The following is an 18,724-nucleotide window of genomic DNA, read 5'->3' as shown; positions in this document are numbered from 1 at the left end:
CTTGCTAGACAAGCTCTTCAAGCCAAAGGCATATAGCTGAACTACTGGTAACACTGATTTAATTTCAGAGATGGAAACACCACCACTCATTTTTCTATATACCTGAATGCCTCTTGGCTGTAACACCTACAGATTTACAACTGAACTCTGAAATAAAATGGAAAGTTAAAGTCAATTTTTTCTATCATCCTTTTGTTCTTGACAAAAATGGTATTGGTTTATGCTGAACAAAAACAAAATTGAATAAACAAAAAGATTAGGCAGTCAGAGAAACTAAAAACAAAACAACAGTCTGCTCTCTCCAAGGTCATCTCAGTAAAACACTTTCATTGCCTGTTGTTTCCATCACTGAAACTGTTGCACTTTGTATAATGCAATGCTGTCTTAAGATTGCAGTCTTAATATCCCATTCCCACATTCTAAATCAGCTCCTCACCCGGGAAGCATCCTCAAAGCAAGATGGCAGAAATTCTTCCTGCTGCTTTGACTTGATGATATCTTTACATACATTACAGAAATTTACAAGAGCATATAGCAACAGGCCAGGGGGTGATGACTTTAAACAGAAAGAGGGTTGATTTAGATTAGATATTGGGAAGACCATTTGGAAACACCCTTTACTGTAAGGATAGTGAGGTACAGGTTGCCCAGAGAAGCTGAGGATGCCCCATCCTTGGAAGCGTTCAAGGCCAGGTTGGATGGAGCTTTGAGCAACCTGGTCTAGTGAAGGTGTCCCTGTCCATGGCAGGGGGGTTGGAACTAGAGGGTTTTTGGACCTTCCAATCCAAACCATTCCAAGATTCTAGGTGATGAAGTCTAACAACCATAGTAACATATGCAGGTCCATGTGTAAGATTGCTGCTGTACAGTCCTCAGGACATCCATAAAGAGGAGACCCTGGTCCACAGTCTGTACTTTACTTTCAAAACACCTCACTCACTGCAAGGCTGCTCTGGCCCACGTAACCTTTACTTGTCTTTGAGGAAGTGAAAGACCCTTGAGAGGAAAAAAAAAACCACATTGATTTCAGAGCCCCTTCAGTTTAGTGGTCTGACTAGTCCTCTGGAAGCTGGAGTCTCACATTCCCCAGAGAGAGGACAGTGAATGCAGGTTCCCCCCAAAGGTGATTTTTGCCACTACTTTTTTGAATTAAGGCAGCCCTGATTTGCTCTTTTCCTTTGGCACTTAAAAGCCATTTGGACCTAAATTTGTACCAAAAAATGTTTGCTCAGCTTCAGTATAATATTCTTAAGTCTTCTTAGACCTGGAATTTGAAGATAGCAAAATTTATGCAGTGATGCAGCCCAACACTCCATTGAGAAATGATCACAAGGGCAACGGAGACTTAAGAAATAGGTTATTTAAATTACTACAAGCCAAATAAAGAAACAGTGTAATTTAAATATGTTGACACATGCACTGAAAACTTTTAAAAATGTAATGCTGCCAAATGCAGTAATTATTTATATTTTAAATTCCTGATTAAAAAAAATCACTTGGTAAAGAGATTCAAGGCAATTTTTAGCTGTAGGAATGAATTTCTTACCAAAATGTCAAAACTAATACCATGCAATGATCATTCATATAATTTAAGAAACTTCAGCTTCAAATAATAATATTTCTTATGAAAATGATTACAATAATAGTGTCCCACTATTGATTTCTAAATCAATATTAATTTTGAAATTTGGAACAATATTGACTTGGTATTATTTCAAATCTACTCATAAAGGCAGAATGCAAGATGGTCAATAATATTCAGGTGCTAAAAATGTCAGTATATTCTAAATCAGCTGCAAATGTAATCCTCTAAATCTTTGCCATTGGAAAAAAATAACAAAAGAAAAACAACCTATGCAGATAAAATTTCTCATATATCTACTTGATGGCTGAGCCAACAACACTAAAATGAAGTTCTGTTCTTTCTGTGTCTGATAAAAATCCAAGAGGTTAAAAACGTCTCACATACAATCCCCATGCAGCACAAGGAGAGAAGCAAAAGCCCACTCAGTCTGATGCCTCCCAGAAGAGCTGCATCTCCTAATGCTCACTTTGAGCATGGGGAGTAGTTATTAACTGATGGTAGCTCATCTCACAGGGTGTAGCTACATGGGCTTGAGGGGAGGAGCACCTGACACCCATTCAATTTGTACACAGACTCAAGCATAAACTTCTAGAATAAAACTCAAGTATAAGTACATCTACAGCAGGAGGACCTCTTCTTTCATCATTTATTTTCCTTTATCACAAACATCCTGAAAACAGAATGATACCCTGTCACTGCATAATGAGTTTGGACGTACAGATGTTCTAAATCATTTATAATGAAATTATTTTCTGTGCCATCAAGCTCTCAGTTATTGCTTGGCCAGAATAACTCAAGGCAAATTAACTCTCTTGCTAGGTAAGCCACACCTGTGGTAATTTTGTACAGAGTTTATGATCTTACACTTCCCACGTTATTCATTTCAAAATGTCCTCTGCATAATTAGCATCCTCTTCAAACAGAGTTTGGGACTCCAATACACAAACATACATCCAGGTAAAGCTGCTGGGTTGGAAGTGAACCAGACACACAAGTATAAAAGACAAATCAAAATAATTGTCCAAACATAGAAGAAAATTTTGCACTTTGCATATCTGCTTCCCACCTCAACTTACTGGAAATGAAGCACAACTTTACTAAAAGCAAAAGATTTTCAGCAGTGCAGAACAGACACAGGCACAAGGAGACTGAGACCAGCAGCTCCACCAGGTTAATGCCTGCAGACACTGCCCAGCCAGCAGCCCCAGCCAGCCCACAGCTGTGTTTAAATGTCTGTGTTCCATGGCAGCAAGGGGATGGCTGAGGAAGCAGACAGGGAAGCATGGGCAGGACAAAGCAGGAAGGGGAGGGGGCATGCAAAGGGTGGGCAGGATGCTGGGACTGGAAGGGGATCCATAAGCATTCTCTTAAATGCGCTCAAACTTGTATCAAATTTTATTAACCTCTTGCAAGAATTATAGGAACTAATGTTTACTTTTTCTATTCCCCTCTCCCAAAATATTGCCCCACCCTGCATTTCTTCTCCCTCTATATTTCTCATACAGCTTAATCCTCAGTTTTGATTAGCTCTTACCACATTTTTCCATTCCTCTGTCCGTTCTCTATCTCCCAAGTTATCCTCAGTCTCTCTGCGTCTCGTCTCCTGCCAGTGCCATGAACGATGCTTTCCTTCAGCAACTACTCCTACTAGCAGCCGAGTGCTGGAGTTCCCAGTACATCCAGCACTGCTGCTGGCTCGGCTGGATCCGGGCAGCTCTGGCAGCCTCTAATGGTGGCCAGAACGAAAATTGCTGCTCCCACGACAAGGACTCATATCTGCCTGTCAACAGCTGAGGCCGGAGTGGAACACTGGAGAGGTGAAGGATGAGCAGAAGGAGGTGTAGGTAGCTGTGGGGTGTTGTGAGAGGAAGGTGTTGGGATAAAGGAAAGGGAAAGAAAACAAATCTCTGTAAAGCCTAGGATGAATGAGGGCATCGGGAAGCAGCCAAACTCCTCCCAGCTGCAGGGCTGCTTGGCAGGTACTGGAAGTGCCGCGGGCCAGGTGCTGTAGGTGTGGTGAGGGCAGGGACAGCTCTGGCTCTGCAGCCCTGACTTACCCTCAGAGCCCCTGGTCCAGCTGTCCCCAGTGCCACGGGGGCTGTGGGCCCAGAGCCCGGGGAATGGCAGCACTCTGGGCCAGGCTGCGGCGTGTCCAGCCAGGGGACAGCCGAGACACTGACCTGGGACCAAGGTGTGCTTTGCCTGCTGAAGGCACTGAAATGCTCAGCTGTTCCTCAATCCGAGTTAAAATCCTCCCAGCTGACACCAGCAGAGACTGCAGCACATTCAGGTTTGTGCAGGAAAACCAGTTACAACAGATAACCCAGGAGGCAATCCCAGGTTCAGGATTTTTACAAGTGCTTTTCATCTGGGGCTCTCAAAGGGTTTTGCAAATATGAACTCGTTTTAGCTTCACAACAACCCCCGTGAGGCAAAGATAATGATCACTGTATCCATTTTACAAATGGGGAAACTTGAGCACAAAAGAAGAAAAGTGTTACCAAAGATCAGGCCCAGCAAGTTGAGCACAAAACGGGCAGCACTGTGCTTGCACCGACAAGCAGAAAACCCTCCCTCCTGCTTAGGTGTGATTGGAATAGCTATTCCCAGCATAGGTGCAGCCTTAAAACAAATGGAGGAGGAGAAAACACATTGTTCAGTAAGTTCAGTAAGAACCTCCACCAGCTTCAGAGCATCAGTACCATTAGGTTGCATACAACACAGCTGCAACTCAGAGTAGAGTGCAGAAAGGTACCTCACAGAGAAAACACCAAGCTGGTTGTGTTGCTATCATTTGGAGGAACATACAGGCTGGCATGACATGAGTAGCACATAGAAACAAAGTTTTCCTACATCTTGCAAATTTGACACTGAAACTCCAATATTCTGGGGCACCCTTGCTCTAACAGCTGCAGTAAAAGTGCAGTAAGGAATGTAACAATGATGATGTACTGTCAGAAAACATGTCTTGGCTAAAGTCTGAAAGTCCAAATTCTTTATGCAAACCGCAGCCAGGAGTGTTGACAGAGTATGAACTGTCTCACCATGTACTAGTGGTTTTGGCTGTCAGAAACAAAATGTTGACCAAGTTTTTTCTTAGAATATTTAAAATTAGATATTTGCTGCTTAAAAGGAACTTTTTTATTTTTTTTATGGTCACTTAAGTCAGTTTATTTTTTAATCTAAAATAGTATTTTCAGGTTTCATTAAAATTGAAAGAAATGAAAAATTCAGTGGCACCCTAGAGTGTTACACCTGTTGAATACAGGAAGAGATGTGAATTTTTTTTCCTTGACTAATACTAGAGTCCACAGAAAGCTGATGGTTTCTAAGGTATGCAACCACAGAAAGCTTCTTCCAGATGAATTGTCACTGAGCTACCTAAACTCGTAACTGCAGTATTAGTGCAAACATGTTGATGAAACAATCACTTAGATTTGGCTGCATGATGCTGTTCTGCTACTGCAGCACTCTGGGGTGACTGTAATTCAGACAGGATGGGTAATGAAAGAACTCTTTGGAGAGAGACCTCCAGTTAACCAGTTCAGTACCACTGCAGGGAATTTCCAGTGCAATGGGCATTACATAAGCTAGAGTCCTAGTACCATGCTAATTTGCTTCAGAGTTAGTCACAAGCAGTGGAATTCAATTAATGGAAAACAGCTCAGAAATGTACGGGGGAAGAAGGTATTGATGCTTTGTGCTACAAAGGAAAACTTCTGTAAAAATGTCCATCACCGATGTCTATAAAGAGTCTATAAAATTCATCAGCTTCAAATACCACAATGTAGAGAGGTACCTTTCATTACTCATTAACTTCTATCCTCTTTACCTGACAATTTGGCTGTTAAAAAATAGTTTCACTTTCCTTGTATCTCATAAAAGGATTTTTACAGCCTATAACCCTATTTTCAAAATAGGAAAAGCATAATATAAATAATGATAAATAATACAGTATAAACCAATTCAGAGACACACTGGGGATCTGCAATACTGAAGAAAGAATGCAAAATTCACATAGGAAAATGAGAGCAAGAAGGATTCAGCCAACCAAAAATGAAGTGGTGCAGAGGACAGAGAACAAAATTACATGGTCCAATATTCCACTGATGGTAAGATATATAAGTTGTTAACTTAATATGTGCACTACAGTAAGATGTGTTCAACTTTGAAAATAACGTAGGAAAATCAGATTTGGATTTTGTGACCTGCCTTTTTCATGTAGATTGCACATGGTAATTCTTTTTATTTTTCAATTCCATGGTAGCTCAAAAAAGATACAGCTACACAGACAAACAGAGTTAATAAGATCAAATTTCCTAACACAAACCAGGACAGAGTGAACAGTCAATATTTCATGATCTAATTTATGACTGTCTGCAAAGCAAGCATGCTTTGCCTAATAGGGTGAATGCCTCTTTATTAACTTACTGCTAAATTATGTACTGAACTAATAGCATTGTCAAAGGCCTGTAAACAGCGCAGATATGAATCAGTGTTTTGTGGCAGCACCATAATTATAACAACATCCTGAACAAGCCGTGTGCCATTGCAACGCGCATAGACCTGGTACTGATAGGCTTAGTACAAGATCAGAAGTTAACAGGGACTTAGGCAGCTAATCACAAAGCAGACACACTTCTGTTTTCATATATAAGGATGGTGGAGTAAAGCCAATTCCCCAGCTGTAGTAGAGGCACATGACACGCTTGTAAAGAACACGATCCCGCCTGGGAAGGGCTCTTAACATTAATCTGAAAAGGCCTCATAGCATCATTTTCAATTCAGTTTTTAGCAAGCAATCTAGAGCTACAAGTGGACACCAAGTGGTAACAACTGTGTGCCTGCTGCTGGAAAGATCTGGACTTCAGTGTTTTTTAATTCCAGTTTTCAAGCTTTGAATTAATAGCATGAAATCACAGTTTTTCCTCTCTGTTTCATTTTAGTGAAACACAGACTTATTTTAAAATTTTGATCAGAACACAATCTTTTTTTTCCCCCCCCACAAATATCCATGAGACAGGGTCTTCAGAGTTCCTCTGTTGCTACATATAGCTACATAAATTTATAATCTTTGACACTTGACAGCAGTTTAGTTGACAACATGGCACAGAAACATGAGAGAAGGAATCACTACTCTATTCCAAACTTTCTCCAAACATGATTTACTGGATGACCGAAGGCAAGTTATTTTGCTTCTTGTCTCCTGCCATTAGCATGTGTGTAATGCTCCTTTCCTCACACCAAGTCACTTTGAGAGCTAAGGGCAGGAGGGAAATCCAATGGGGAAAACTGTCAGGGTGACGACTGGGCAACACAGCATGCCTATAAAATGCTGCAGTTTTACAACACAAAATCTCCTAGCAGTCAGTAATTAAAGAAAAGGAAAGATACATTAACTAATGAAAGAACATCAATGCACAGCCTTAGAACATTTTAACCTATGACATTCAGCTAGCTGGGGCTACCAGTGCTGTTTCTGATTAGTCTGCCAAAGGTAACTCTCAATTGATCTGATTTTTCTCAACATGTTGAAGTTCTCCTTACAAATGTCTGTGCTTTTAAGGAAAAACAATTGATAGGTTCACAAATGGGAAGAGATTGGAAATCAGTTTCCTAGAAGAAAGAATGAAGGAAACAGCCACAGGTCTGGGCAGCTAACCAGGGCACTGTGCATCCTCCCAGGCACAGCCAATTTCTTCCCTTGGACTCAGCTCCCGTATCAACCCTCTTTCCTCTTGAGTACATCTCAGGCTTAAATATCAAAATAACTTCTGGTTCAACATTAACCCTTGAAAGTGAAGCTCAAGACTGTCCAAATCTACCTCAGTCCCCCTCATTAATATTCTGTCACATATGCAATAACTGACTTGAGTATCATAGGCTCAGTAAGATTCCTGTGACCAAGTCATTGGTATAAAATGTCAGATTTGAATTCTTGTTCCATACAAGATGGTTTTATTTACTTTTTTAGATCCTAAGACCTTTAAAAACTCTCATTTTCAAACTTGTCTTTTCAAGAAGGAAAAGTGCATTTGTGATAGCAATATATAAGAAACCCATCTGACCCTCTCTTTCCTGTAGAGCAAGAAAGCTTTTTGAGAAAGTTAGCTCTACCATAAAATCAAATTTAGACTGCAAGAAACTATAATCAGCAAGACTGATTCTTGACTCAAAATAGTTTTGATTCATGATTGCTAAAAATGTATTAATATTTTGTGAGTCTGTGCTCTTTTAAACTTGATCATAATTGAAAGCTTTGCGTCATTCTTTAAGTCATTTTCTTCCCCCCAATAAAGTTCTGCCACTAAACTGTGCTTCTAGTTCCAAAAGCTGATCCCTCTTGTTTCCACAGAAAGATTAATGTGTTGCCTTTTAGAAGCCAGAGGTTCACTTATAATGGATGATCCAAAAGAAGTAACTACTGAATATGATACATTGAAGTTCTTTGCTTTATGTAGGCAAATGAAAGAAACACTGTTTTTTTTTCTCTGACACAAATACAAATAAAACAAGGCACTGAGCCCTAAGTACTGGAATTCTCTTTCTTCCAGAGAAGAAAAGTCCAAATTCAGAGCTTCTACATTAAAAAGTAGATGTTTGCCCATTGACAACCAACATTAATGAGACAGAAGAGGAAGTTTTTATGCATCAAAAGTCTTAAAAGATCAAACTGTAGAGAGAAATTCTTTTTCAACTCAGTGGGAATGACTGCTACTTTCAGAGGGTTTATATTCTCTGTCTATCCCTGACTTGAAACTCCAGTCTTCAGAGAAATATGGCATGAAGCATTTAGAGAAAAAAAAATCTCCATTTAGTTCCAAGGTTGTTATAGTCCCATTTAGCTAAACAATTGAATCTAAAATTGTTCTTAAAATTCCATCAAGTGATATATTTTATATTATTTACTACATATGTAACTTACACTATATCCGCAGCTTTATTCTGCAAGATGAAGCAATAGTGTACTGATCTAAATGTCTTCTAAAATCTGAGTTGCGCAGTGTGATGGTTCTTACACTGTTCTACAGCCAGTAGAACAGGGAATTTCAGGGAGAGTAGTACATAAACATATCCATTAGTACTTCCTTGGGGAGAGCACTGGTGGGGGTGCTGGTCACCCCGTCTGGTGACCAGCAACAGGACATGAGGAAAAGGAACAAAGCTGCTCTGGGGAAATACAGACTAGATATGAGGAAAAGATTCTCCACTCAAAGCATGGTCCATCCCTGGAAGAGGCTTCCTAGCGAAATGGTTGCAGCACCACACCTGACAGAGCTCAAGGAGCATCTGGACAATGCTCTCAGTTACATGGTTTAGTTTTAGTAGTAGTCCTGAAGTAAGCAGGGAGTTGGACTCAATTATCCTTATTATCCCTTCCAACTTGAGATGTCCTGTGGTTCTGTGCAACTCTGGTTTTTGAAACTTCAAGAAGTCTCTCAAAAAAGGGAATTTTTATGAAGATGAGTGAAGTCTAAAGTGACTGATAATTATTGCTATTTTTAAAGCAGAGATATAGGTCATGAAGGGACACAAACCTGTACTATACATTGCACCTATTGTCAATAAAAGGAATAAAAGGTTTTCCTCCACTAAAGGAAAGCTCCAGGAATTTAATCACCTTTGTTGCAGTCTTACACTCAGGTTTTATTCACAAGAGTAATCTGTGAATAAATTTGGAGAACAATTCAGGTTGGAAGGGACCTTTGGAGGTCATTTAGTCCCATCTCCTGCCCAAAGCAGGACCAATTTGAAAGGTCAATCATATAGCTTAGGAATTTATCCAGATGAATTTTGAACCTCTTGGAGAAGAAAGATTCCATAATCTCATGGAATCACAAGTTACATTAAAGAGATCTCTTTTTTTTGTCCTCAGACACAAGTGGAATTTTCCTTATTGCAACATGTGACTGTTGCTTCCTGTCCTTTCTTTGTGCATCTCTGCTCACCTTGATGCTGGTCTAAGGTGCTGCCAGAGCACACTGCTGGCAGAGGCCAAATTTAAGAACCACAGTGTCATTTAAGTTGGAAAGCATCTCTTGAGAGCCCATTGTCAAACCCTCTTCACTGAAGCAAGTTTACTTGCTTCAAGTTGTCCAGGAACATGTTTAACCATAAAATATCTCCAAGGATGGATACCACACAACTTCTCTGAGTTACCTGTGTCCAGCAACTCTTACCATAAAAAAAGATTTTCTTGATGATAAGATGAAATTTCATGTGCTTGTTGTCTGTTGCTTCTTGCCCTGTTACTGGACACTGATAAAAGTCTGGCTTCTTTATCTTCACTCCCTCCCATCAGGTGTTTATATCTGATATTTATGTACTTGTACATCTACCACTGAAGAATTATGCCTTCCCAGGTGCACTAGGCTGCATTTGCTTTTGTTGGATTTCGGTGAAACTTCAGTTGACCTACTCCTCCACTGTCAACCCATACATTCATGTAAAATATTCCCAAGGTTCTGGAGCATGAAGTCAATTTCTTACAGGTTGCTTTCATAGTCTTACTGTTTGAAGAACTTCACTCAGCTAAGGTAGATCAAAGGGACATCATATAAAATGCAGTGGAAGTGATTTTACAGCCTTTTATGATTAAAACCAGACAGCAGATATAGAAGCCAGTTCAGACAGCCCACACTGCTATATAATGTAGATTATCTTCAGGTAGAGTGTGAAAGAAAAGTAGACAAAAAAGGTATATATTTTTTCAGCCAATAAACACCAATCTCCCATTCTCAGATAATTAAAATTTGGGATTTTGCTAAGAAACCTGTTATCACTACCCTTAGTAGTTGTTTTTGCATGTTGTTAAGCTTTTGTTCCTACAGAGTGGCCCCAGCTGATAAACTCTCTGTTATCAAAAATTAATTATTGTGTAAGTCAGTGAAGACTGTCCCAGGATATGGCCCTTCAGGGACATATCAGTAATGACCAGTGATAACTACATTTTCAGGTGTTCCTAAAAAGTGACAGAATTGTGACTTTGCAGCAAAGTGAAACCCATTTGCCAGATAAAACAAGGAAAGGAGAATCTTCCTAAAATCTGAGAGTAGGAAGAATGCCCATACCAAATATATGTTTAAAACATTATATAAGTCTTAGTAATAAGATAATTATAGTTGTACTGCTAAACTTAGATTACAAAACACAAAGTTTGCCATATCTAATCTTAAAAACGATTAATGAATTTCCTTAGTATGCTACTTTTTCTGGGTTTAGAAGGTCTTTCCAAGATGTTTACAACACAGAAATAATCATGAGTAGAATCTACAGCAGTTGTTTAATACAGGGATGAGTTATGAAATATTTGATTTTTTACAAAGATGGCAGAATACTGCAATTGCTTCTGTCTTCTTAATAGCTTGAACTAAAAAGGTTTTCATATGTAATTAAAAATTCTCTAAAAAGATACCATTGTTTTTTGCAAGGAATTCTTTTTTTAGTAGAAAGACAGTTTCAGGTTTAAGACCCCTTTTATGTTGTTCATCATGTCTATTTTATATGATTTCCAAACACTGCTGTTTTTTCATGCTGCGTTTTCCATGAACCTCATCTGGCCCAACACAGACATTACATTACAGATCAATACAGCTGGACTAGGCAAAGAAACTCCTTTTCATTTGAGTCACTAATGAAAATAGAGGCTCTTTTATTCTTCTGTTCTATTTTAGGCATTGGCTTTAGGATGAAATTAATCACAACCTAGAAATGCTTAGGTTTTTCTTGAGACTAGCTTAGGAGTAGATAGCTGCATTTTAGTCATAAAGTTACATGATATTAGTCCCATTCCTTTTACCTGTAATCTCAGTTAAAACTAAATTCTTCAGGCACTGCCAACCACCATGACTCCTCATCACTATCATAGTGAAAAAAAAAAATCATTTCCAAAATCAAATTATTACTGTAGCATAAGAAATATCTCAAATTTGCTCATTAAACTGGCCAATTCCCCTTACTTTTAGCTTTGAATTAAAGGAAAAGGCTTCAGGAAAAATGTTGTTACCATCTGGTACATTTTATGAATTTTAGAGCATCTGTTTTTGGCAAAGGCTCTCAGAGCTGATTTCAATGCTGAAACCATGAAAGCATCAAAATTTTATCCCAAGTTTTTCCAGTTAAACTGGCTTTTTGGGAGCATTAGCAGGCTGCACAACCAACAGCAAGATGGCAGCTTCTTTGATAGATGGAAGCCTTTCTGCATTTGGTCCATAAGGAAAGACCATTACAAGCACTTCTATGGTTCCCCTTGTTTAAGGGAGATGCTGCCATGTATTTGAGAACGCCATCAAGGGATCTGTAGGTTTGTTTCAGGCTCTAAAGCAACAGACCACTCCAGAGATGACTCACAACATACAGCAGAGCCATCACATCCTCATGGAACAAAATAATGTTTGGAAACAGCAGTAAACACATCTCACTACTGCAGCCAAATAACAGGAAGCACCTACAAATAGCTATGATTATTTAGAAATGGCTTTGTAGTTTGGGAAGTCTTGATAGCTTAATGTGTAAGACCAATGCGTAGCTCTTGAGCCATGACCACACAAAGGCCAGGCAGAGAAGACTTGCATGCTGATATTCAGGTTTCCTCCTGCTGCCCCCATCTCACCTTTTGCACTAAAGTAAATACCTGCTACTAAGAAGGAGGTGGCACCATCAAGTGCTCTCTCTAATACAGGATTTAACTACCCTTATTCAGTTGCTCTAAGCTCCTTCAGTCAGCTGTCTTAGCAGAAAGGAGACTCCAGTCATGTCATTTGCTTCCCCTGACCCCATGAAAGATCCAGTTGGCATGTGGCTCCCAGAGAACCATTATAATAATTACACATTTTGTTTCCAAACACATGTAATAAGTTTGTTTTTACCTGAGTCTTCCATCCTCTGCTGCAGCTCCTCCTGGTATAATCTTAGTAATGAATATCCCAGGATCATCCCCAATGTGTGGGTTATCTGTTCCTCCAGCAATACTGAACCCCAGGCCAGAATTTCCCTGGAAAAATAATAAAAAGTAAATCCATCACTCAGATGCTAGATTTCTGCAGAATTCATTTGCATTGCATGGAAAAGGAACCTTGCTTCTTAAAGAAAGCACACTATTTGGCAACTCCATACTTGAATCCAGGTGACTCAGCCTGAAAAAATTAATTGTCAGTTAAAGAACAGAGGCTGTGAACAGAAAGGTTTCCTGGAGCTAATGACAGAGTTAATGGATACTCCTACAGAAACAGGATTTGACCTAAATTTGTTTTCAAAAGCAGTCACATAAATTAGCATCTGAACTCCAATATTAATTCATCCAAGTCAATGAGAGCTAGAGGCTAAAAACATTTCAGAGCTTTGAAAAAAGACTTTCAAAATAACTGTCATTTATAAACAGAAACAGTGAAAAACATCTAACCCTGAAGTATTTTATTATACTAGTTTCTGTTGAAGACTGACATGCTTCAAAAACAAACAAAAAAATTCCACAAAACAAGAGTACTTCTTTCATCGTACTGATCTGCCAGGACAAAATTTTTGAAAGATATTATAAGACTCTACTCAATAATCTCGCTTGTTGTTTATACTATTTGTGAGAATATCATGAAAGATAAATAGATATGTACACACATACATGCTCTTTCAAATTAAGTCACTGTTTTTCACACACATTTCAAAACCACAATTCTAATTCTTTTTTGGAAGTATGTATTAATAATGCTTTTTCTATATAAGTCAACCTTAAGTACATGTTTTGGTTTTTTTCCTCTTTGAATTAATTTTTTTTCCCAAGGGATTCTTCTTATTTATGGAAAGGTAGATATGGGTTTAAGAACCCGTAATGCATAGGGAATGTCGTAAAATTCAATGCAATACGTGCTTTTCTTTAAGGGCCTCTCAGCCAAAAGTATTTTCAGTTAGGTATTTAGACTTATCACAGTGATATAACTACATACATATTGCAGAATATGTACTGCAAATGAAGTCTATTTAGGGCACTAAAATACTTTTCTTTCATTACTTCTCAGTCTACTGGGAGTTGGTTTCTTTAACTGCTGCTTGTGATCACGTATCTAGTTCTGTTCTAGTGAGGGAAGTTATTAATAAAAATGGCAGCTCCATACATTTTTTTTTCTAAATAATTTAAATCAAATGTCACTTCTGCATTTTTCAACTGTACTTCAATGCACTCAATGTGATGCATTTTGTGTGTGAAAGCCTCCATGTTGCCTGCTTGCAGCATGTCAGATTCTGAATGCTGTTATCAGTATTCTGCATTCACAAGAGATGCAGTTCTCATTACCCAAGAGATGAACACACAATGTGCAGCTCTGCTGTCAGCATATAATTGTGAACTAATTTATAATCCAAGGAAATGGGTTTAGGACTGCACATATTGCAATGCTTCTCAGCCAGCTATAATGTGGAAATCATTTCAGTACTGAAACACTCTGTATATATTTTCTGTAGTTAGCAAACACCTCCAGGCCAGCATTATAAATCCTTGATTTAATCTCCCTTTCATCATTAGGATCATCTCAGATTCGGGCTGTTCTTACAATATTTTAACACATACCTAATTATACAGCACATTTTACAGTAACATTTACTCTCTAAATACTTTAGGAGTGTTTTCCTGAAACCCTTTCTATATGACACATTAATAATCAAGCTAACTGTCAAGCACGAAAGAAGAAAAGACTACTTATACATACTTCAGGAAACCTGGAACAAAATCCCTAAACATTAGTAAAACAAAGGGCAAATTTCTAGAAATTCTGAGCAATAAAAAAACCATCAAAAATCTCTAAAAACAAAATTGTTGTATTTATTATTAAGTTTAGAGAGATTATAAAAATATGCAGTAATCTGTTTTTCTGAAAAGAGGTAGATTTTCAAATCTCCAAAACCTGATTGTGATAGGAAAAGGCAAAGAGGAGGGTAACAATGACAAATCTGGGCATAAATATTAGCACAAGACAAACAGAAACACCACAATTTTAAAAAATGTATCTGAAGAGCTTAAAAAAACTATCAAAGCTTGCCTGTTATGTGGGGTGTGCTTAGTTGTTACAGTTCAACACATAAAATGCACTCGGTATTTTAGGAGGAAATAATTTCTGCACTCTTTTCCTTCTACTGTATCTTTTTCCATTAACATTTTAGAGCTAAAAAATGCTACAGCAATGCTGGCTGTAAGCAGTGATGTGGCAACACTGCTGCACACTTCTCAGGAGAATTATTGCTATTCTTGACATTTATCCATAAATGTGCATCTGTTATACTGCAAGACTCTTCTGAATCTGCCCCTTAGGAGCAACCTTTTAAAAGCACAGGGTAGCACTCCTCGCTGGCACTTCTGTATCCAGAACATTTCAAGTAATTATTCTGGCTGCAGTCCTTGACTTGATCAACAGGATCTACAAGCTGTCAGGCACGAGCTGCCCTGACAAATAGGTACATCCCTGCAAGGCTTTACTGCACCAGAAACTCGCTGCAAAAGTTAAGAGCAATTATACTTCTTTTCCTCCTCTATAGTTTATGAAGGGTCTGCCTTGCCTACATGAAAAAATCTTCTTTGTACCTCAGATCAAAGCCAACAAGGCTAAAAGCAAAGCTACAGTCACTCATGGCTTTTTGAGAGCTTGGTTTGAAAAATAATGCAGCAGGAACATTCTGGTTAAAAGCAACTGTATTTCAGTTCTGAGCAGCAATACTGACATGCAGATCTCTCCTTGTGTCTCATGCTTCTCTCCATGCTCTGCCTTCATGCACGTTCTCCAGCATATTGTTGCTGGACTAAAATCTCATTGTCCTAGTCAAGGTGCAATTCCAAGTTACAGTAAGTACTGTTTACTACTGCAATGCTTCCTGACCATTTCCACAAGGCTTCGTTCCCCACCCTTTAGTTTTTGCACCTCCTTTGTCCCCATTCCAGAAAAAAAAAATGTGTGGTAATTATCTTCACAGCTTTTCTTGGCGTATCTGTGTCCCTCCCATTTGATGTGAACCAATGAAAATGCCATCCTGCAGCCCAAAACAACCACTGAACCATCACTTAGCCACGGCATTTTCCAAGGCGGAACACTCATGCTTTCTCTCATGCTGATTCATGTTTGGGAGTGGTTCCCTATAAATATCAAGTTAATTCACTGTACTCTTTCTACTCCAAACCTTACATCCCTTGGATGCTTACAAAGCAAGTTAAAAGTGAGCTCAGAGGCCTGGTGACAATGCAGATAAATACTTAATGAGAAGTAGTAACAGCTGATTGAGAAAAGTCTTTCTCTTTTGGAATACTCCACTGATACTTCTTAATTGAGATTCATATTTAGGCCGTAATATGTTTGCCTGTTTTATTTCAGGATCCTTCAACAGAAGAAATCTATGCAAAAATCCCAACACTTCAACAACTTGTTGATGTTTCAACTTCCCAACACTAACAATTGTGAAGAACAAGCCCCAGACCTATAAACTTTTAATGGTATTGCTCAAACATCATTATTAGCATGTGCAAATATATATATATATATACACACACACATAATTCTGTGATTCTATATAAGGGTTCATATCCAAATTATTTTGTGTTCAATTATTATTAGCTAAATTATCTCTGGACCTAAACCTTTCCATCTCTTTGTCCAAGCTCTCAATTTCTATATTTCTCAATTACTATAAAAACCCCATATAACTAGTTATTGACTATACGAGGAAGATTGGCATAAAATTGCACAGCAACAGATGGATGAATGTACTTTTTAATTGTTAGTTTAGTTTCTTACTACCTTCCCCACCTTTTGTTGCAAGGCTCTAGTCATGCACTCAGACTGAAAAAAGGCTTAGCATAGCATAACATGCCCAATTTGGTTTAAACAAAATATTGCCTCAATTTCCTCCTATTTATGCTGGCTATCTCATGCTTCTCAGGGATTTACCACCAAGCTCAAATTTGTATCTTGGCTCAGCTTTGCTTTTCAAACCAAGAAAATTAGGTCAAACTACCACATCAAAACCATTTCTTGCAGCCCAGCCCCTGAGGCCGCCTTCCTGCTCTCCTGTGAAGGGAAGGTCAGCATTTCGTCCTGAGGTTTATTACACCTGCCTGCCTCCTTTATGACTTTCTCAAACAGGGCTTTGCATGCCACAAGGACCATCTGAATTCTTTATAGCTCAGCCTGGGCAGAGAGGAGGCCTGGCTGTATTTCTTCTGGCCCTGGGGTGGCAGACAACCTCTGACAGCCACACAGTCTGACTGCAGATGACGGTGTTACACCTTCTCCCAGCACTGAAACACAACACTTGGGGACAGAATAAGATGACAGATTATTCACATGCCAGGGAAAGCAAATAAAACGTGTAAGTTGTGGCCAGTTTGAATCTCTTCCCTCAAGACTGTTATACTTACAAATAAGGATCACAAAAATAAATAAGAACCCCCGGCAGGGACTGGTTTTGGGTAGCTAGAAGGCCTTGAGACCTATCCTTCTTCTTGCTTAGCCTTCCATCTTGTGTTCTCCCATTACACACCTCTATGAGCAGCCATATATCATACTGCAACTTCATAAGGCTGCAGCCTTTTTATTTTGTCAGTAGTTGACAGAAGTGCTCCACATTCTTCTGTAGGAACAGAGTTTAGCTGACATCAAGAGCAACTGAAGTTATTTTCACCATGATATTGCAGTTCAGCATCGATGATAGCCTTCACTACAATTCTACAAATTATTTTGTCCTTATTGTGTCTCATTTGTCTTTTTTTTCTGCTCAAGAAAGAATGATGTAAAGTCACTCAGTCTTTAACAAAATCATGGAAGAATGTAAGACCAGAAGGAGAAAGAAAATCAGAAATGCATATCAAGAGCAGACTGAGTACTTCTCTGAAAAAGGGATTGTATTTTACAACATAAGTGATTTGTATTTTACCATATTAAGCAGGCTTACACAGTTACATGGAAATTGTTCTCCATTTTAATTTCTTTTAAATTCTAATCAATAAGGTGACAGCAGAACTCACATAGATGCTTCTTGAGTGAGTTAATTACTTCAGTGCACCTAAAATAATTTCTCAGAATCTTCTGAACTGACATGATTTTGAAAATCTCTAGCATTCAAGTAAGAGAAAAAAAAAAAGTTGAACATCACAGAATTCACTTAACTTTTGCTGCAACCTCATGCTGACACCACAGCGTATTAGGAAGCCATCAGAGTTTCAGAGTCCATCAGTTAGTCAGTGCAAAGTCTAAGACAGAGGGAGTAACTGTATTTCCCAAAATGTTTTCTAGAGGTTGAAAGCTGTTTCAGGTGACAACACATAATCACAAAGCCTCTATTACTTAAATAATCTTTTGATTTTGGTGTTTAATTTTGGTTTTTTCCCCCCACTGGTTTAAGGGTAATTTTTTTTTCCTATACACTTCCTACCTCTACTCTGGTGTTCACAGCCAAATTTCTGGAATACTTTTCTTTTACAAATGACTTAAAAGTATTGCTGCCTAAACTTGCAGGTTTGGTCAGAGCAAGTTTAGTCAAGAGAATGCTCATACAATGATAGCTCACTCATTCCTAGATTCTTAAAGACATTTTTTTAAATTGTCTTCCATTGTTACAATTGTTAAAGACCCTATCAGCTTTGTTACTGGGGCTCCTTAAAAAGTTGTGTGTTGCATTTTATAATGAGAATTATCCTTCAGCTTTTCAAGAGCACTCATGATCTGTAGGTCCAGAAAATCCTAACCTTTCCTGAGCTTATGCAATGTTGGTTTTATCTTGTTCATGCAAAATTTCAAAATACTTAAATACAAAGATAAGCTACATCCTGTGAAGGCAGTGTAGGCTTGGCATTCGTTGGAATTTCTTAATTTCACATACATGCATGAAAATGCTAAATTTTTCACCTTTGGCTACTACAGTCAGGGTGCTTTCTCATTCTGTAAGGCATACTTTTCTGATATAGCGTTGGTTTAGAAATTATGCTCCTTTATTTAAAAAAATATATTTATTTGATTTTGCTTTTCAAGTCTTCTAATGTAGCACATTCCTTTAAGTAAATGTTGCTGCAAGAAATGTTAATTCATAACCTACTGAGTTTGTTTCAGGTAGTGGAAAACCTCCGCTTTGCAATATGAAACATACTGTGAGACACCTTCATTTGAAACT

General features: G+C 38.5%; 1 protein-coding gene across 5 annotated transcripts in view; it reads right to left on the bottom strand.

Annotated features, from left to right (window-relative positions):
• The window catches only part of LOC131571971 (disks large homolog 2), a 620,230-nt gene that overhangs the window by 311,791 nt on the left and 289,715 nt on the right, over nt 1-18,724 (bottom strand). For all 5 annotated transcript variants that reach the window (XM_058824787.1, XM_058824783.1, XM_058824784.1 and 2 more), the window contains one exon: nt 12,454-12,578. In XM_058824787.1, coding sequence (XP_058680770.1) covers nt 12,454-12,578 — 125 coding nt within the window. The remainder of the gene's footprint in view (nt 1-12,453; nt 12,579-18,724) is intronic.

This window comes from Ammospiza caudacuta, chromosome 2 (genome assembly GCF_027887145.1).
Source record: "Ammospiza caudacuta isolate bAmmCau1 chromosome 2, bAmmCau1.pri, whole genome shotgun sequence".
NCBI classification, from domain to species: Eukaryota; Metazoa; Chordata; class Aves; order Passeriformes; family Passerellidae; genus Ammospiza; species Ammospiza caudacuta.
The sequence above is the reverse complement of the archived record's forward strand: the minus strand, read 5'-3'. Positions and strand labels throughout refer to the sequence as shown.